Source organism: Coturnix japonica, chromosome 2, assembly GCF_054131305.1.
Source record: "Coturnix japonica strain WE chromosome 2, WE-NBRP24, whole genome shotgun sequence".
In the NCBI taxonomy this organism is placed as follows: Eukaryota; Metazoa; Chordata; class Aves; order Galliformes; family Phasianidae; genus Coturnix; species Coturnix japonica.
This window is the reverse complement of record NC_140664.1, coordinates 89,134,425-89,154,576: the sequence shown is the minus strand read 5'-3', so window position 1 is coordinate 89,154,576 and position 20,152 is coordinate 89,134,425. Positions and strand designations below refer to the sequence as shown.

Here is a 20,152-nt window from a genome sequence, read left to right as displayed (position 1 = left end):
ATAGTGAAATTTAATTTCTTAAAAACTTAAATCCTCATATCTTTTGGAATGCATTGTACTGTAGGATGTCTGAGTAAATTAAATTCTCCCCTGCACACTAAAGCATCAATTTCCTTATGGTAATTATCTGCTAGATTGGATCTGTCAGTAGCAGGGAAGCATGCCTGACATTATACCCTCTTTACAAAAAATGATTACAAAAAATTAAGACGAATGAGTAAAATTAAGGCTGCGGCTGGTAAGCCTATATAAAGCTCTCATAGATCACTTTACATAAGCTACCATTGTACTGGATACTAAGCTTTTAATGACTAGTTGCATAATGAGGTGAAGGCCATTAAAGAACAGCAGAGGTAACTGATCAGAGAGATAAGAGCTAAAAATGATTTTCAGCCAACTAGAAGCAATTTATTATACACAAAAACACAGCTCGAACTGAAATGTCTGTATAGATGAAGAACTTTTGAAAGTTGACAGGATTTCCTTCCTGGGAAAGCTTTACAAATATGATGGGAGACCATCTCTGTCATATTAGTGTTTTTCTCCCAGCTATTCACTACTCAAGGCTTGGGGTAGTTTTCTTTTATTTAAACTCTGGACTGTAGCACTGCATTTCATTAGCTCACTTGAAAGATGGATTAGAGTGAGGCATAGCTGATAGAAAGGGAATTCATGGCACATTGCCAGCAAGCGGCTCATGGAAGCAGGTTAGTTGTTGCAAGTCAATAGATACCTTGTCCTGGGCTGAAAAATAGCATCCATGCAACAGAGGGATCTTGGGATAGAGGTTTAGGATTGCAAAGTAACATATGGCTCCCAGGGCAGTTAAAAAATGAGTATATAAGTAACTTCTCTTATAATGAGCGCTCTCAACCAAATGAAAAAAAAAAAAAAAAAAAAAAAGAAACGAAAAACAAAGTGTAAGTGCCTTAAAATGTGGGATAGAATTTTGAGGTATTCCCATCTCATAGCGGAAATCGAATCCCTAATTTAGAAAAGTGTAAAGAAAGGCAGGAGCTGCAGGGGCAGGTGAAAGCCTGGGCTGGGCTGTCTTTTAGACACTTGGTGTGCAGGAACTTTAACCAAGCCAGCAGGACATACAATCCCTACATAGATTCACATGCAGGCACACATATGAGTGTGTGTGTGTATAGATACTGACACATGCATGTCTGTATAAAAGGAACTTATTGTTTATTGGTAAGTATAGCCTTTAAGACAAAATAATTCAACAATTTCTAATTTGAAACAACTTGGGGAAGCGGCTTTTCCTTCTTCCATCCCTCCTTCCCACCTTTAATTTTTGTTCTTTAGTGTCCTGACTAAAAGGATTCAGCAGGACATGGAGAAAAAGGAGGTCAATACGGACAAGTTGGAGAGGATCCAGGGGAGAAATCCTAACTCCCATGGGACAGGCTGAATTGGAGCAACCGTTTCTTTACCATCATTACTGGCTTCTGGAATTTGTTCTGGCTGGTGCATTCACTATGCCAGCTAATTCTGTGCAAGCTCAGAAGCAAATTTCTCTGTGTTTACATAACCAAACACTCTCAGGGAATACTCCTAACTGTGCAACTGCTCCAGCAATACTATTATTAACAGTTAGCATGGTCCCTGGCATAGCTTCGGTTCATGCTCTACAGCATCTCTCTCCACCCACCTAAAAACATCTCAGATCAGACATAAATCTGGAAACTGGAAGGAGTAGCTGATTTTTCTTATGTGTGGCCTCCTTGTTTTGGAGTCTCTTAGAGTGAACAGTATGGATTTTGGTGTTCCTTGACCCTTGTCCCTGACACATTTTAATTCACCAGTATGGTGGCAGCCTCAGTGCCTAAGGAGGTAGCAGGCCAAAGAGTCAACTTCAGGATGCATGGGCAGCTGTGCAGATTGATCTGTGCTGTGGGGGGAAACCAGTTTCAGTTTTTGATTTGAATAATTACATCCCATCTGACTTCTGCTTTAGGTATATATCCCCTTCAGTTCACCTAGTCCCTGGCCATTTGGAAGCTGTAACCTAAGCTATATAGCACTGAAGTCAGGGGATAATTTTGCATTTTTTTTGGCTCATTTTATTTTTGCCTGGCTCCCATCCAGTTTACTGACAAAGTAAATAGACTACTTCAAATTTAGGCATCTTTATCAGGGCTTTAATTAAGACTTTTTAATATTTGTATTTGTGATGTGGTTTGCATTCTAAGATATCTTCAGTCATTCCAGTCATTTCTCATTTATTCTCTAATTATTTTAAGTATAAATTAGTCAGATTTACAGCCTGCTGACTGAGTCATTATTTGAGAAGTGTACATACTAGAGTATTTACTGTATCAAACTGATGGTGGATAATACAATTATATGCTTTTTCACTGATATCTGACCTCCTAATTAACTGGAAAATATTGTGATTGGGGTGACTGCTTTTCCAAATTATTTGATTGTCCCACACAAGGCTTTCAGAAAAAATAAATAAATAATAATAATATGGAAATAAGCCTAGGAAGCTCAGTGAAATTTCACACTAACATCTCTTCAGGTTAGGGCTGGAACTAGATCATTGGAGAAATTGTGAGAGACATGTGGAGCCTGAAAGGAAAGAAATTAGTGCCATTTTAATTTCAATAGGGAATAATAGTAACATCACTTAGGTCTTGTCTATCACTTTTTCTCCTTGATTTTCTTGGGGTTTTTTCGCATAGCAAGGTGCTCATTACTATACTAAAACTGTGTGCATGTAATGGGGAGATAAACATAAAGAGAACTGAGAGCATGATGCAGGTAAGTTGGAAAGCCCTAATTCTCAGGTCTGTCTGGTTACTAAGACCGGACTTCTTTCATATCTTGGGTACTAATGAACACAACAGAATGCTGCAAGCAGCTATCGGTTGAGAGTCCCATTGAATTCCTTCTTACTGTTTGTGTGTGTTATTTCCTTATTAGAAAGTCCTGGAAATTTCATTTTGTAGTCCAATCATGAAAATGCTGAAGGAATCCAAACTTAATGACTTTACATATCATTTACATGTACAGAATTGTTTCATGCAGAATGACAACAGGGAGGCATACAAAGCCTTTTATTTAAAGACAGGACCTGATTAATATCTTTGTAATGGCAACAGAGAGAGGACACTTGCTGAAGTTTGCAGTCTAAGGTATGGTAAAAGGGATGCCACTGGCAGCGCTCTGATGTTATCCAGTTGTTGAGTAGTTGATGCTCCCAAGACAAATGAAACCACTGGTCAGTGGAAAGGCCTTTGACTTCAAGGATCTGTATATGTATATGTGTAATAAATACACTACATATGATTGTTACTAGAATTAGTATGTTCATTAGTTCACATCCTCATTTCTAGGCTTAGTAATGAGCACACAATAGCAACAATGTTCTTGTCAGGTCCAATTGACAACTACAGTTAGGCCTGATTGATGTTCCTCTGAGAAGCCTCCAATGAAAATAATGAAAATAAACATAACGAATGAGGGATGATATGGGTGCTTATTTTCCTTCTCAGCTTTTGCTGAGACACATTTCCTCAGGTTGATCTCATAGAAAATGTGAGGTGCAGTCTTGACTTCTTGCTGTCAGCATACAGGATGAAGTAGTCACAGTATTCACAAGAGGAGTGTCCTCAGTCCGTACTACAAAACCAGCAGCTATGATTTCTAAGTGCACATGGACCTTGGATGAGTCCTGCTTCACTGAATAGGATGTGTCAGTATTTTGGAAGCAAATGCATCTGGGACATGCACTCCAAATATACTTTGCACCATTGTTTTATCATGGAAACTGGAAACTCAGACAAGGTCCCTGAGCCTGGCATTGGCTGAGTGAGAAAAAAGATGGCAGAGGCTGAGAGATGCTCAGACTCCAGGCAAGAGGCTTTTAGCCACAAGCAGAAGGGAATACTCCACTTAAATGCTTTACCCTCTGCTCCAAGCACATCAAACTCTATCTTAAACAATTCCTTAAAGCAGCACAAATTTTTGTTTATAAATATTTACATATTTATGATGTTTTTCTGTTCTTTAATTGCATTTTATTAAATGAAAAATGCTTCCCTCTACAGTGAAACAAGACAAAGTTTGCAGTTATTGCAGGCTTTTGCTTTCTGTCTCCTCTCTAAGTGCCTATTTTCTTCAGTCATTTTCTGGATTTCAGGCTAGGATCAACACAGCCTTTTACATCACAGTATTTTCCTACCATGAAGTTGTTTTTGTGCACTGTTTACCCAACAGACATTTCTCTTTCACTTGCTATATTCATTACTAAATAATTCTGTGAGAAGATACAGGCCACTGATTTTTTGCAATTTGCATCACCATACTCTAAGCTATGCTGAAAGCTGAGCTTTTTGGTCCTCTTGCTTTGGAAGTACATTAATATTTCTATGACCTTTACGAGATGGCAGATGAGAAGCATTAGGAATAAAATAACAAACAAACCAAAGGAAACCAATTTTTTAAACTGCATATTTCTGCTCCTTGACTGGAAAGGAGCAAAAGGGGAAAGAATCTAATCTGAGGAGAATATGGACTTTAGTTAGAGTTAGGATAATTGTTTTATGTAGACTATTTTTCCACATTAAAATGCCTTTTTTTTTTTTATTACTCCATTTGCTATAATGCAAATATGTATTTGACTGCTTTTAATAGCTACGCATATACAAAACATATAGACATTATTTAGAATTATAAAAAGCAATAGAACGGTTTTACAAGTTGACTGTGCACATGGAAGTCAGACTACTAAAAGCACAGTTGCTGTTCTAACAACTACTTTACACAAGATTGTTTCAAATCAGTTCCCTTTCAAACCTTGTTATGAAGAGAAATTCTGTGAAATGAGCTGCAGATGTAGTACATTTTTGTGTGGCTTAAGTGATCGGCTTTAGAAGTCTGCGTCACTGCAAGTCTTCAGAAGACTGTAGAAGGAGAGCCAAAAATTCTACCCAGGAAACCATTTCTCTCACAGCAGCATTGTTTTTCAGTGGTTTTACTATAGAGCGGAAGCCACCTCTGTTCCTGTTCATCTAGATGTCAATGCAGTAACTCACACAGAATCACAGAATGACCCGGGTTGGAAGGGACCACAAGGATCATGAAGCTCCAACCCCCCTGCCTGGCAGGGCCACCAAACTTCCATGTTTACTAGATCAGGTTGCCCAGGGCCCCATCCAACCTGGCCTTGAACACCACCAGGGACAGAGCATCCAAATGTTCCTGGGCAGCCTGTTCCAGGACCTCAACACTCTCCTAGTAAAGAACTTCCCCCTAACATCCAACCTAAATCTTCCCTCTTTCAACTTAAATCCATTTCCCCTTGTCCTACTATTATCGGCCCTTTCTAGGAGTTTACTCCCCTCCTGTTTTTAGGTACCTTTCAGGTACTGAAAGGCTGCAATGAGGTCACCCCGCAGCCTTCTTTTCTCCAGGCTGAACAAGCCCAGCTCCCTCAGCCTGTCTTCATAGGGCAGGTGCTCCAGACCCCTGACCATCCTCATGGCCCTCCTCTGGACCTTCTCCAACAGCTCTATATCTTTCTTGTACTGAGGGCTCCATATCTGGACACAGTACTCCAGACAACAAGAGCAGAGTAGAGGGACAATCACCTCCCTATCCCTGCTGGCCATCCCTCTACTGATGGAGCCCAGGATCCCATTTGCTTTCCGAACTGCCAGAGCGCACTGCTGGCTCATGTTAAGTCTCTCATCTATCAGGACCCCCAGGTCCTTCTCTGCTGAGCTGCTCTCAAGGACTGCTCCTCCCAGTCTGTACAGGTAGCTGGGGTTCTTCCAGCCCAAGTGGAATACCTTGCACTTTGCCATGTTGAACCTCATTAGGTTCACCTGGGCCCACCTTTCAAGCCTGTCAAGGTCCCTCTGAATGGCATCCCTTCCTTCCTCCATGTCGACCACACCACTCAGCTTGGTGTCATCAGCAAACTTTCTGAGGGTGCACTCCATTCCATCATCAATGTCATTGATAAACATGTTAAAGAGCACCAGTCCCAAGACAGATCCCTGGGGGACGCCGCTTGTTACCAGCCTCCACCTGGACATAGAGCCATTGATCACCACCCTCTGTCGGCGGCCTTTAGACCAATTTCTTATCCATCGAGTGGTCCTCCCATCAAATCCACATCCCTCCAATTTGGAGATGAGGATGCGGTGGGGGACCATGTCAAAGGCCTTGCTCAAGTCCAGGTAAATGACATCGGTCACCTTCCCTTTGTCAACCAATGCCGTCACTCCATCATAAAAGGCCACAAGTAACCACTTCCATCAAACCAGACTGATGCATTAGTTTCACAACAAACAGGTTATTGTCTCCCACTATTTTTATATGTTTTGTTTCTCTCTCTTTCGGAGGTATTACAATGAAAACATAAAGAATCTGTTGGTTGAGTACATTGGATACATTACATGTATTATATGCAGCCCAAAACAATTCTTCTTCACCAAAGAAGAAATCACAGCCTGTGATGCATGTATGTTTTATCATCACTCAAGGATACCAAAGCCTGGGGACTGAGAGAAAGGAGGCAATGTGTCAACCAACAGAGCCAAAGTCAAAACAGGAATGGCGTGCTTTCTTATGATAGGTGTGGCAGGATTTGTAGATGATGAATACCAAATTATGGACTGAATGTGAAACCTTTGTGAGCTTAAGCTGATAAAGGAGAAGGAGAATTCTTGGAATGGAACCCAAAATGGCAAACTGCCTTTATTCAATTGAAAGCAGCTCTAACGTTTCAAATCTGGAAAAGTGTTTTGAATGACATGTGCGCAAAAGGTGTCACACTGTTCTGGACGTGCTAAAAGAACACACTAGGTCCTGGAGATATTTCAGGCCCGTGGGATATTACTGCAGACAGCTGCATCAAGTAGGTGATAGGTTGTCATCGTGTGTACAAGCAGTGGCAGCAACTGTGCTGTTCATATAGAAACAACAGAGTGATAGAGGATTCTGCTCCTCTACTCTGCTCTTGTGGGTGTACCACACCCAGTTCTGGGGCAACCATCACAAGGACATTGGAAGAAGGCCACAAAGATCATCAGAGGCTGCAACAGCTCCCCTCTGACGACAGGCTGAGAAAAAAATTGTCTCCTCTGCCTGGAGAAGGTGCCGGGATAGACCTCATAGCGAACTTCTAGTAGCTGAAAGGGGCCTACAGGACTCATACGGGAAGCATAAAAAATGACTTTGGTACAGAACTTAGTGGTTCAGGCGCACGACACGCTGTAACATCCCCAAAGCAGAACCACCACTCAGCTTCTGCCACTGCAGCAAGGCCTCTGCAGGACTAGAGTCCAGGCAGGCACTGGCCCAGCCCACAGCTGGCTGGTGGGGTGGTGTGGGAGGCAACTTACATGCCATGAATGCAGTGACAACCCCAAGACCAGAAGCACCACCAGAACAGGACTGCCCCTTCTAGCACAGCCTTGGCTTATGGGCACTGGAGATATTGAGCCCCAGTGGAGTTGGGGCTGGAACCCAGCACTGCCTAGACCCAGGCACAGGAAGGAAGGTATAGGAGGATAGGTGCCCGGGAGGCATCCCACCTTCGGAAAAGCGGATAAGAATCACACTGAGAAATGTCTATGCAATCTTCAATTTTTATTGTGCTGGCCTCTGAGGACCAGAGCTAACACGTGGGGCTCGCGTTCGCCTGCTTCTGCGGCATCTTTGGGGCCGGCTGTGAGGATTCTCAGCCTGACGACCCCTGGTGCGGCTTTGCCCTCGTCGCCTGGACTGGCTCCTGAGTTGTCTTTGGAGCTGGCCCCGAGATTCTGCAGGCCGATGTTCCACAGGGGAGCGGCTTCGTGTCTGGGTCCGCTGCCTGGTCTGGCCTCTGCAATCAGCTGCTGGGGAATCCACTGATGGCCCCAGTGCTCCCCGTCTGGTGTAGCATTGGGAGCCACTCTCAGCCCCTGCAGCTGGTGCCTGGCTCCTCCTGGAGAGCCTCTGGGGATGGATGGGGGAATCCAGGGCCCGAGAGTTTATTGGGGAGCGGCTTCGTGTCCGAGTCCGCTCTCCCAGTCTGGACCTGAGGCTGCCAACTGCCAGGGATGCCCTTGAGGACCGTGATGCCCTCTGACTGGATGATGTTAGGGGGCATCTGTCAGCATGGCTGCTCCCATGGAAACCTCGGGGATGATTACAGATGTCTTCATCCATTTGGGATGTCCCAGGCAGGCTGGACTGGCTGCCACTCTCAGGCACCTGGGAACTGTGAACAGGTCCTGTTTCTGCCTGGCTGGCAGTGTTGGAGATGCTGCTCTCAGGACTTGTGGAGCTGTGGGATGGCAGTAGTCCACGCTGGCTGTCAATGCTGGGGCTGTTGACCTCTGAGTTGACACTGGAGGCTGTAAGTGGAGGCAGGAAGGTCAGCAGGATGAGCCTCTAGCCCTGGTGTGGTCAGAGAGACTTTGGTCAGGCTGCCCCATGCACCCACTGCCAGGCCTTGCCTGGCCCCTGCCTGGCTATTTGCTTCTTACCGGTGCCCACACCAGCACAGGCTTTGCACTCCCAAGCGTCTGCGTTGTTGCTCAGGTACGAGCAGCGCCGGTGAGTGCCTTCTGCAGCACAAGAGCTGCACAGGAGCAGCTCCCAGGGCCTAGAGAAACAAACGGGTTGTGTCTGTGAGGACAAAGGGAGCTGAGCCAAGGAGTGCTTGTTCCTGTAGCCTGTGGTGAGGCTGAGATCCCATGTGTAGCCCCATAGGGCTGCTGAGGTAACTCACCCCTCTCTCTCTGCCTGCTCCCTGCCTAGTGGGTAAAGGCACTCGCTGGCATCGCAGCGCTCGTGTCTCAATCCCAGCGATGCGTATGCATTGCCGTCCTCCCACATCGGCCCACTGCCAGAGAGTGGAGAATACGTGATGAGCTCCCTCTGCCCCTGGACTACGGCAGACCCAGAGCAGCACTGTTCTACCCCAATCCCATTTCCAGCTTGTCTGTGAGGCTGAGGGCAGCCAGGGTTCATGGACAGCCAAGGGCCCAGCCTGCCCGAGCACTCCCTGGGCAGGAGCGGCTCTGGTGCCCTCGTGTCTTGAGAGCCGGCAGAAAAACACCAACCTGAGTGGGATTCGGATGCCCATGACGAGCATGTCAGATAGAAAGGCATCCGCATCTCTGCAGAGGGGGCACTGAAAGCAGTTGACGCCTGCACGGATGGCCTGTCCCTGTAGCATAGCAGAAACACAGTCAGTGTGAGTGGGAGCAGGCTCAGGTGCTGCTGACTGCCCGCTGCTGCTTGCCCGCAGGTTGAGGGGAGGGCTCCTACCTGAATGCAGGCGCGGTGAAACCAGGCGTGCTTGCAGGCTGGGCACACCAGGGTGCGGTAGGACTTCTTGTCCTCCACTGGCTCCATGCAGATAATGCAGTTGGTATTCTGCTCTGGAGCCACCTCTGCAGCCTGCTTAGGGCTGTGCTTCTGGCAGAATGAACTAGGGGAAGATGGAAGGGACAAGCAAGGTGAGAAGAGCTGCAAGGAGGGCAGAAGGAAAGGAAGGAGCCCTGGGCCTTGGCCCTGGCTCTGCACGCTGCTGAAAGGTATCACAGTGGGTTCCTCGCTTTCCTCGCTGGTACTGATAACAGGGATTGCAGCTGAGGCCTGGCAGCCCTTACCTGTACTCTCCAAAGTACTGGGTGACACATTCACCCTGCCGGGTACAGGGCAGATGGAAGCTCTGTTCACAGCCCGTCTCTGCACAGGTAATGGGGGCCCCCAGTTCACCACAAATGAAGCAGTGCTGGAAGGAGCAGAGCAGTGTCATCAGTTGCAAGCTCAGGGCCTTTGCTGCTGCCCCCCCCCACCTCTGGGCAGGGCTCAGGACACAGGATGCAGGCCGGGATTGCTTCCTTGGGACCAGGCTGAGCTTGAGGAGCCTCTCCTGGCCCAAACCAGCCTGCTCCAGTCAGGTCCTCACCTTGTGCTCTGCTTCCTGGATTACGCGTTGGACATCTTCTGGGGTCACCTCTGCCGTTCTGTCGACTATTCTTGCCTGCTGGAAAAGGCCGTTGGAAAATGCCTGTTCAAGAAAAAGGAGCAGGATGGTGTGAGGACAGAAAGGAAGGAACCATTGCTTGGAGGAAGGCGAAAGGAGGGAGCCCCGGGGGAACTCACCATACAGAACGCATGAGCACATATCCCAAAGTCCAGCTGCTTGAGCCCACAGATGTCTGGATCAGCATCTGTCTGGCCGCACAGCATGCATGCTGGAGAGGAGAGAGCAAAAGCAGTGAGCACCGTGCAGGGCCAGCTATCCCTGAGGGCTGTCCCCAGGGGCCTGCACTGTGCCTGCCCTGCTGGATGAGGGGTAGGACAGAGGGCTGTGCAGGGGAAGGGGGCATTGAGAGCCCATCGGTCCCAGCAGGCAGCCACAGGCCAAGCGGGTCCCCCAAGGCCAAGGAGCAGAGGGGCCCTGCCGGCAGTGGTCCCAGCGCACCCCTGCCTACCCACTCAGCCACAGGCTGAGCCCCAGAAGGTCCGTGCCTGGCAGCATGGAGCTGCAAGCTGGGATACTTGTCTCTCACCATGTTCCCACAAGCTGGGAGCCTCCTGCATCGTTGAGCACATGGCGCACATTAACAGTGAGCACTTGCAGAGTTTCTGCTCCGGCAATGCTGGGCTTCTCCTCCGCAAGCTCCTCTGCCAACTCTAAGGGAGAAGCAGGATGAAGGTGAGTTTACAGCTCAGGCCTCTGAGGGGTGGGAACCCTCCTCCCACTGTCAGCCTCAGGCAGCCCCTTCGTCCCTGCCTTCTCCTCACCTCACCAAGTCGCACTGAAGCAGGGCCTGAGCTTGGCAACGTTTGTTCTGTTTGCAGGCCCTATGGTCACAGTGGCCACTCCCTGCCACCCACTGTGACAGAGTCACCACTGCCCGGGGGGGTGAAGGTGAGGGCCCTCAGCACCCAAGCAGGACGCTGTCAGCTGTGCCTGGACTGAGGGCTGGGCTTCTCCCTGATTTCTGCCCGATGGGCCCAAGTGTGTTTGTGCTGCTACAGGAACTGCGTGACTCACGCACCCCCTTACACATCCAGGACGTTTTAATAAAAAAGATATTTAAAAAATATTGACATTTCTTCTGAAACCTACCTAGAATGCGTATTTTATATGTGGTCAAAGACCATTCTTCTTCACTCAGTATGGATTAGGCAAGTCTTGCATGGCTTAAAGGATGGACATGCATGCTTGAAAGGATTATGGCTGCACAGAGCAGCAAAGTCTACTTGTTGTGTGCTTGATTTTCATTGCAATACACATGCAGGACCTCAGAAAGCATTAATTGCTGTGATACAGCTATTTAGTCTAATATTCTTCTTAGACTTTTTGTAAAAATAGACAGTGGCAAAAAGACCCAGCCCATTCAGATGCTTTGCACACTCTCTTCTTCCATCCCTTTTCACCACCTGTTTCACCCAAGGAACAGAATATTTTATAAATAATGCGTTTTTACTTGTTCCATTTAATGACTAGAGCTCCTCGTGGTTTTATTTTATTTGAAACGTGTTGATTTTTCAGTGACAGAGTTGAAGAGCTTCCTTCCTTTAGGATTTTTATTCTTCCCCAAAGCCTTGCCAGGACTGCCGAATTTCAGTAGTGGAGAGCACCTGTCAAAGTTAGGGCTGAAGCTTTGAAAGTGCAAAGGTCTGTGTTACCAGCTTTATATTTCTGTTTCATAATTTCTGTGTGTAAGTATTGCATAAATATGCATTACATAGATGCGACGGATTTGGCCGAGAATTGTGCTGTGTAAAGCAGCTGCTGGACTCAGTTATTCCCTTTACTGTTGTCCAGTGGAACAATGCCTTTGTGCAATGACTCGTTTTTGGGATGCTGAAAGATCTGGTCAACCGTGTTCCATGGAAATCTGTGCAATACAAGCAAACGTAGACCTTGCCTCTATTGGTGCTGCACAGGTAACATCACTGTATGTTGTTAAAGGATGAAAGACCATAGTATCATTTTCTCCCCAGTAAGTTAAGATTGCTGGGAATTGCCTATTTTGATCATTTTTAGAAAGATGTGCTTACATAACTGGAATTTGCTGTTTTTGATCTTTCTGAATCACCCCTTCACCTTGGGTCTATATGATTATTTCTGCCATTATTACAGTTAGTTTCCACAGGAAGAAAAGAGGATGCAGCATTCTTACAATATTTAATCCTTTTAAATTTTTTGTTTGTTTATTTATTTATTTATTTATTTATTTATTTATTTTCCCTGAAATACAGCTCCTAATACATTAGGTCTAGTCCCTTTGTTATTTTTTTTTTTCCTTTTAATTAATTTTAAGACATTTTCACGGTTGTTACTTTTGAATGGAATGATATCTAGTAGTGTTTTGAATGTTCCGTAAGTTCTTGTCAGCAAAGTGGTAGCAGAGAACTGGCTAGGGTAAGTTATTTGATGCGCTTAAAAATCCACACGCTGTGGTGCTTTACATTATGATACTTAGTCATGGGTGTTAGACCTGAAGTGTTGTCATGATGTAGCCTCTGTTAAGAATCCATGAATTAAACATAAATCTAAATGTCCAGTAGCACTGCTGAGGACTCCCATTGTCTACGGCAGCTATTAGTTGGTAGTGTTCACTTTGACAGTGAAGAAAAAAAGAACAGATATTTTGAACAATATTAGAAGGTGCTATAGAAACACAGGCCAGGTGGATGGAAAATCTTGGGAGAGCTTTCATTCAGAGCACTAACTGTTCACCTGTGACCAAACATCAGTACTGGCTGGGCTGCAACCAGGGCACGAGGATGGAGCAGCATAGTGCTAACTCAAATCATGGCAACTCATTTTATGAATTCTGATACATTGGATAAACACAGTCCTGTGAAGAGCAAAACATATGCACCTATGCATTCCATTTTAATTAAGGAATTTGGGGATGGGTTTCAAAAGTGCCTAAAAAATAACATGTTTTTGGAGTATTAGTGTCTCCATTGTCAGTTGACTTAAACGCATTCTCAAATGGAATTTAGGGAGTTGCCATCAGATATTCAAATCAAAAAAACTGATTGTGTCTCCTTACCAGGTTCCTATAAGCCCCATCCCACTAGAAAAACAATCTCTGGCTTCCCAGTTGGGCCATGTATGTGTCATCGCTTTTTGGACCTACGTACATTTGGAACTATTTTCAAGAATGAGGCACAGAGGGAGTAAAATACCATCAAAGATCTCTGACGAACAACTCCTTGAGACCTGCCTAAGAACTGTAACAGAATCACAGAATGACCCGGGTTGGAAGGGACCACAAGGATCATGAAGCTCCAACCCCCCTGCCTGGCAGGGCCACCAAACTTTCAAGCCTGTCAAGGTCCCTCTGAATGACATCCCTTCCTTCCTCCATGTCGACCACACCACGCAGCTTGGTGTCATCAGCAAACTTTCTGAGGGTGCACTCCATTCCTTCATCAATGTCATTGATAAAGATGTTAAAGAGCACCAGTCCCAAGACAGATCCCTGGGGGACGCAGCTTGATACCAGCCTCCACCTGGACACAGAGCCATTGATCACCACCCTCTGTCGGCGGCCTTTCAACCAATTTCTTATCCATCGAGTGGTCCTCCCATCAAATCCACATCCCTCCAATTTGGAGATGAGGATGCGGTGGGGGACCATGTCAAAGGCCTTGCTCAAGTCCAGGTAAATGACATCGGTCACCTTCCCTTTGTCAACCAATGCCGTCACTCCATCATAAAAGGCCACAAGTAACCACTTCCATCAAACCAGACTGATGCATTAGTTTCACAACAAACAGGTTATTGTCTCCCACTATTTTTATATGTTTTGTTTCTCTCTCTTTCGGAGGTATTACAATGAAAACATAAAGAATCTGTTGGTTGAGTACATTGGATACATTACATGTATTATATGCAGCCCAAAACAATTCTTCTTCACCAAAGAAGAAATCACAGCCTGTGATGCATGTATGTTTTATCATCACTCAAGGATACCAAAGCCTGGGGACTGAGAGAAAGGAGGCAATGTGTCAACCAACAGAGCCAAAGTCAAAACAGGAATGGCGTGCTTTCTTATGATAGGTGTGGCAGGATGTTGTAGATGATGAATACCAAATTATGGACTGAACGTGAAACCTTTGTGAGCTTAAGCTGATAAAGGAGAAGGAGAATTCTTGGAATAGAACCCAAAATGGCAAACTGCCTTTATTCAATTGAAAGCAGCTCTAACGTTTCAAATCTGGAAAAGTGTTTTGAATGACATGTGCGCAAAAGGTGTCACACTGTTCTGGACGTGCTAAAAGAACACACTTGGTCCTGGAGATATTTCAGGCCCGTGGGATATTTCTGCAGACAGCTGCATCAAGTAGGTGATAGGTGGTCATCGTGTGTACAAGCAGTGGCAGCAACTGTGCTGTTCATAAAGAAACAACAGAGTGATAGAGGATTCTGCTTCTTTACTCTGCTCTTGTGGGTGTACCGCACCCAGTTCTGGGGCATCCGTAACAAGTACATTGGAAGAAGGTCACAAAGATCATCAGAGGCTGCAACAGCTCCCCTCTGACAACAGGCTGAGAAAAAAATTGGCTCTCCTGCTTGGAGAAGGCGCCGGGATAGACCTCATAGCGAACTTCTAGTAGCTGAAAGGGGCCTACAGGACTCATACGGGAAGCATAAAAAATGACTTTGGTACAGAACTTAGTGGTTCAGGCGCACGACACGCTGTAGCATCCCCAAAGCAGAATCACCACTCAGCTTCTGCCACTGCAGCAAGGCCTCTGCAGGACTAGAGTCCAGGCAGGCACTGGCCCAGCCCACAGCTGGCTGGTGGGGTGGTGTGGGAGGCAACTTGCATGCCATGAATGCAGTGACAACCCCAAGACCAGAAGCACCACCAGAACAGGACTGCCCCTTCTAGCACAGCCTTGGCTTATGGGCACTGGAGATATTGAGCCCCAGTGGAGTTGGGGCTGGAACCCAGCACTGCCTAGACCCAGGCACAGGAAGGAAGGTATAGGAGGATAGGTGCCTGGGAGGCATCCCACCTTCGGAAAAGCGGATAAGAACCACACTGAGAAATGTCTATGCGATCTTCAATTTTTATTGTGCTGGCCTCTGAGGACCAGAGCTAGCACGTGGGGCTCGCGTTCGCCTGCTTCTGCGGCATCTTTGGGGCCGGCTGTGAGGATTCTCAGCCTGACGACCCCTGGTGCGGCTTTGCCCTCGTCGCCTGGACTGGCTCCTGAGTTGTCTTTGGAGCGGGCCCCGAGATTCTGCAGGACGATGTTCCACAGGGGAGCGGCTTCGTGTCTGGGTCCGCTGCCTGGTCTGGCCTCTGCAATCAGCTGCTGGGGAATCCACTGATGGCCCCAGTGCTCCCCATCTGGTGTAGCATTGGGAGCCACTCTCAGCCCCTGCAGCTGGTGCCTGGCTCCTCCTGGAGAGCCTCTGGGGATGGATGGGGGAATCCAGGGCCCGAGAATTTATTGGGGAGCGGCTTCGTGTCCGAGTCCGCTCTCCCAGTCTGGACCTGAGGCTGCCAACTGCCAGGGATGCCCTTGAGGACCGTGATGCCCTCTGACTGGATGATGTTAGGGGGCATCTGTCAGCATGGCTGCTCCCATGGAAACCTCGGGGATGATTACAGATGTCTTCATCCATTTGGGATGTCCCAGGCAGGCTGGACTGGCTGCCACTCTCAGGCACCTGGGAACTGTGAACAGGTCCTGTTTCTGCCTGGCTGGCAGTGTTGGAGATGCTGCTCTCAGGACTTGTGGAGCTGTGGGATGGCAGTAGTCCATGCTGGCTGTCAATGCTGGGGCTGTTGACCTCTGAGTTGACACTGGAGGCTGTAAGTGGAGGCAGGAAGGTCAGCAAGATGGGCCTCTAGCCCTGGTGTGGTCAGAGAGACTTTGGCCAGGCTGCCCCATGCACCCACTGCCAGGCCTTGCCTGGCCCCTGCCTGGCTATTTGCTTCTTACCGGTGCCCACACCAGCACAGGCTTTGCACTCCCAAGCGTCTGCGTTGTTGCTCAGGTACGAGCAGCGCCGGTGAGTGCCTTCTGCAGCACAGGAGCTGCACAGGAGCAGCTCCCAGGGCCTAGAGAAACAAACGGGTTGTGTCTGTGAGGACAAAGGGAGCTGAGCCAAGGAGTGCTTGTTCCTGTAGCATGTGGTGAGGCTGAGATCCCATGTGTAGCCCCATAGGGCTGCTGAGGTAACTCACCCCCCTCTCTCTGCCTGCTCCCTGCCTAGTGGGTAAAGGCACTCGCTGGCATCGCAGCGCTCGTGTCTCAATCCCAGCGATGCGTATGCATTGCCGTCCTCCCACATCGGCCCACTGCCAGAGAGTGGAGAATACGTGATGAGCTCCCGCTGCCCCTGGACTACGGCAGACCCAGAGCAGCACTGTTCTACCCCAATCCCATTTCCAGCTTGTCTGTGAGGCTGAGGGCAGCCAGGGTTCATGGACAGCCAAGGGCCCAGCCTGCCCGAGCACTCCCTGGGCAGGAGCAGCTCTGGTGCCCTTGTGTCTTGAGAGCCGGCAGAAAAACACCAACCTGAGTGGGATTCGGATGCCCATGACGAGCATGTCAGATAGAAAGGCATCCGCATCTCTGCAGAGGGGGCACTGAAAGCAGTTGACGCCTGCCCGGATGGCCTGTCCCTGTAGCATAGCAGAAACACAGTCAGTGTGAGTGGGAGCAGGCTCAGGTGCTGCTGACTGCCCGCTGCTGCTTGCCCGCAGGTTGAGGGGAGGGCTCCTACCTGAATGCAGGCGCGGTGAAACCAGGCGTGCTTGCAGGCTGGGCACACCAGGGTGCGGTAGGACTTCTTGTCCTCCACTGGCTCCATGCAGATAATGCAGTTGGTATTCTGCTCTGGAGCCACCTCTGCAGCCTGCTTAGGGCTGTGCTTCTGGCAGAATGAACTAGGGGAAGATGGAAGGGACAAGCAAGGTGAGAAGAGCTGCAAGGAGGGCAGAAGAAAAGGAAGGAGCCCTGGGCCTTGGCCCTGGCTCTGCAGGCTGCTGAAAGGTATCACAGTGGGTTCCTCACTTTCCTCGCTGGTACTGATAACAGGGATTGCAGCTGAGGCCTGGCAGCCCTTACCTGTACTCTCCAAAGTACTGGGTGACACATTCACCCTGCCGGGTACAGGGCAGATGGAAGCTCTGTTCACAGCCCGTCTCTGCACAGGTAATGGGGGCCCCCAGTTCACCACAAATGAAGCAGTGCTGGAAGGAGCAGAGCAGTGTCATCAGTTGCAAGCTCAGGGCCTTTGCTGCTGGCCCCCCCCACCTCTGGGCAGGGCTCAGGACACAGGATGCAGGCCGGGATTGCTTCCTTGGGACCAGGCTGAGCTTGAGGAGCCTCTCCTGGCCCAAACCAGCCTGCTCCAGTCAGGTCCTCACCTTGTGCTCTGCTTCCTGGATTACGCGTTGGACATCTTCTGGGGTCACCTCTGCCGTTCTGTCGACTATTCTTGCCTGCTGGAAAAGGCCGTTGGAAAATGCCTGTTCAAGAGAAAGGAGCAGGATGGTGTGAGGACAGAAAGGAAGGAACCATTGCTTGGAGGAAGGCGAAAGGAGGGAGCCCCGGGGGAACTCACCATACAGAACGCATGAGCACATATCCCAAAGTCCAGCTGCTTGAGCCCACAGATGTCTGGATCAGCATCTGTCTGGCCGCACAGCATGCATGCTGGAGAGGAGAGAGCAAAAGCAGTGAGCACCGTGCAGGGCCAGCTATCCCTGAGGGCTGTCCCCAGGGGCCTGCACTGTGCCTGCCCTGCTGGATGAGGGGTGGGGCAGAGGGCTGTGCAGGGGAAGGGGGCATTGAGAGCCCATCGGTCCCAGCAGGCAGCCACAGGCCAAGCGGGTCCCCCAAGGCCAAGGAGCAGAGGGGCCCTGCCGGCAGTGGTCCCAGCGCACCCCTGCCTACCCACTCAGCCACAGGCTGAGCCCCAGAAGGTCCTTGCCTGGCAGCATGGAGCTGCAAGCTGGGATACTTGTCTCTCACCATGTTCCCACAAGCTGGGAGCCTCCTGCATCGATGAGCACCTGGCACACATCAACAGTGAGCACTTGCAGAGTTTCTGCTCCGGCAATGCTGGGCGTTCTCCTCCGCAAGCTCCTCTGCCAACTCTAAGGGAGAAGCAGGATGAAGGTGAGTTTACAGCTCAGGCCTCTGAGGGGTGGGAACCCTCCTCCCACTGTCAGCCTCAGGCAGCCCCTTCGTCCCTGCCTTCTCCTCACCTCACCAAGTCGCACTGAAGCAGGGCCTGAGCTTGGCAACGTTTGTTCTGTTTGCAGGCCCTATGGTCACAGTGGCCACTCCCTGCCACCCACTGTGACAGAGTCACCACTGCCCGGGGGGGTGAAGGTGAGGGCCCTCAGCACCCAAGCAGGACGCTGTCAGCTGTGCCTGGACTGAGGGCTGGGCTTCTCCCTGATTTCTGCCCCGATGGGCCCAAGTGTGTTTGTGCTGCTACAGGAACTGCGTGACTCACGCACCCCCCTGACACATCCAGGACGTTTTAATAAAAATGATATTAAAAAAATATTGACATTTCTTCTGTAACCTACCTAGAATGCGTATTTTATATGTGGTCAAAGACCATTCTTCTTCACTCAGTATGGATTAGGCAAGTCTTGCATGGCTTAAAGGATGGACATGCATGCTTGAAAGGTTTATGGTTGCACAGAGCATCAAAGTCTACTTGTTGTGTGCTTGACTTTCATTGCAATACACATGCAGGACCTCAGAAAGCATTAATTGCTGTGATACAGCTATTTAGTCTAATATTCTTAGACTTTTTGTAAAAATAGACAGTGGCAAAAAGACCCAGCCCATTCAGATGCTTTGCACACTCTCTTCTTCCATCCCTTTTCACCACCTGTTTCACCCAAGGAAAAGAATATTTTATAAATAATGCGTTTTTACTTGGTTCCATTTAATGACTAGAGCTCCTCGTGGTTTTATTTTATTTGAAATGTGATGATTTTCCAGTGACAGAGTTGGAAGAGCTTCCTTCCTTTAGGATTTTTATTCTTCCCCAAAGCCTTGCCAGGACTGCCGAATTTCAGTAGTGGAGAGCACCTGTCAAAGTTAGGGCTGAAGCTTTGAAAGTGCTAAGGTCTGTGTTACCAGCTTTATATTTCTGTTTCGTAATTTCTGTGTGTAAGTATTGCATAAATATGCATTACATAGGTGCGACGGATTTGGCCGAGAATTGTGCTGTGTAAAGAAGCTGCTGGACTCAGTTATACCCTTTACTGTTGTCCAGTGGAACAGTGCCTTTGTGCAATGACTCGTTTTTGGGATGCTGAAAGATCTGGTCAACCGTGTTCCATGGAAATCTGTGCAATACAAGCAAACGTAGACCTTGCCTCTATTGGTGCTGCACAGGTAACATCACTGTATGTTGTTAAAGGATGAAAGACCATAGTATCTTTTTCTTCCCAGTAAGTTAAGATTGCTGGGAATTGCCTATTTTGATCATTTTTAGAAAGATGTGCTTACATAACCGGAATTTGCTGTTTTTGATCTTTCTGAATCACCCCTTCACCTTGGGTCTATATGATTATTTCTGCCATTATTACAGTTAGTTTCCACAGGAAGAAAAGAGGATGCAGCATTCTTACAATATTTAATCCTTTTAAATTTTTGTTTGTTTATTTATTTATTTATTTGTTTGTTTATTTATGTATCCTGATATACAGCTCCTAATACATTAGGTCTAGTCCCTTAGTTATTTTTTTTTTCCTTTTAATTAATTTTAAGACATTTTCACGGTTGTTACTTTTGAATGGAATGATATCTAGTAGTGTTTTGAATGTTCCGTAAGTTCTTGTCAGCAAAGTGGTAGCAGAGAACTGGCTAGGGTAAGTTATTTGATGCGCTTAAAAATCCACACGCTGTGGTGCTTTACATTATGATACTTAGTCATGGGTGTTAGACCTGAAGTGTTGTCATGATGTAGCCTCTGTTAAGAATCCATGAATTAAACATAAATCTAAATGTCCAGTAGCACTGCTGAGGACTCCCATTGTCTACGGCAGCTATTAGTTGGTAGTGTTCACTTTGACAGTGAAGAAAAAAAGAACAGATATTTTGAACAATATTAGAAGGTGCTATAGAAACACAGGCCAGGTGGATGGAAAAGCTTGGGAGTGCTTTC

The 20,152-nt window shown here is 47.8% G+C and overlaps 2 protein-coding genes and 1 long non-coding RNA gene across 3 annotated transcripts; all 3 read right to left on the bottom strand.

The window, feature by feature from the left end:
• Window positions 1-7,614: 7,614 nt before the first annotated feature.
• Window positions 7,615-10,236, bottom strand: LOC146762033 (uncharacterized). Its single transcript, XM_085539246.1, has 8 exons — window positions 10,126-10,236; window positions 9,929-10,030; window positions 9,627-9,751; window positions 9,283-9,445; window positions 9,075-9,181; window positions 8,741-8,854; window positions 8,440-8,695; window positions 7,615-8,397 (listed from the first exon to the last, which is right to left on the bottom strand). Exons 1-8 carry the CDS (start codon window positions 10,210-10,212, stop codon window positions 7,615-7,617), a joined length of 1,737 nt encoding a protein of 578 aa, XP_085395372.1. The 5' UTR covers window positions 10,213-10,236.
• A 295-nt stretch (window positions 10,237-10,531) lies between these two features.
• Window positions 10,532-16,825, bottom strand: LOC146762032 (uncharacterized). The gene is made up of 4 exons (XM_085539245.1): window positions 16,197-16,825; window positions 15,952-16,070; window positions 15,106-15,819; window positions 10,532-10,659 (listed from the first exon to the last, which is right to left on the bottom strand). The coding sequence occupies exons 1-4, from the start codon at window positions 16,823-16,825 to the stop codon at window positions 10,532-10,534; spliced, it is 1,590 nt and encodes a 529-aa protein (XP_085395371.1).
• A 262-nt stretch (window positions 16,826-17,087) lies between these two features.
• Window positions 17,088-17,744, bottom strand: LOC146762031 (uncharacterized). The gene is made up of 3 exons (XR_014943721.1): window positions 17,582-17,744; window positions 17,385-17,486; window positions 17,088-17,207 (listed from the first exon to the last, which is right to left on the bottom strand). It is a non-coding gene; the product is annotated as an uncharacterized LOC146762031 (long non-coding RNA).
• Window positions 17,745-20,152: the final 2,408 nt, after the last annotated feature.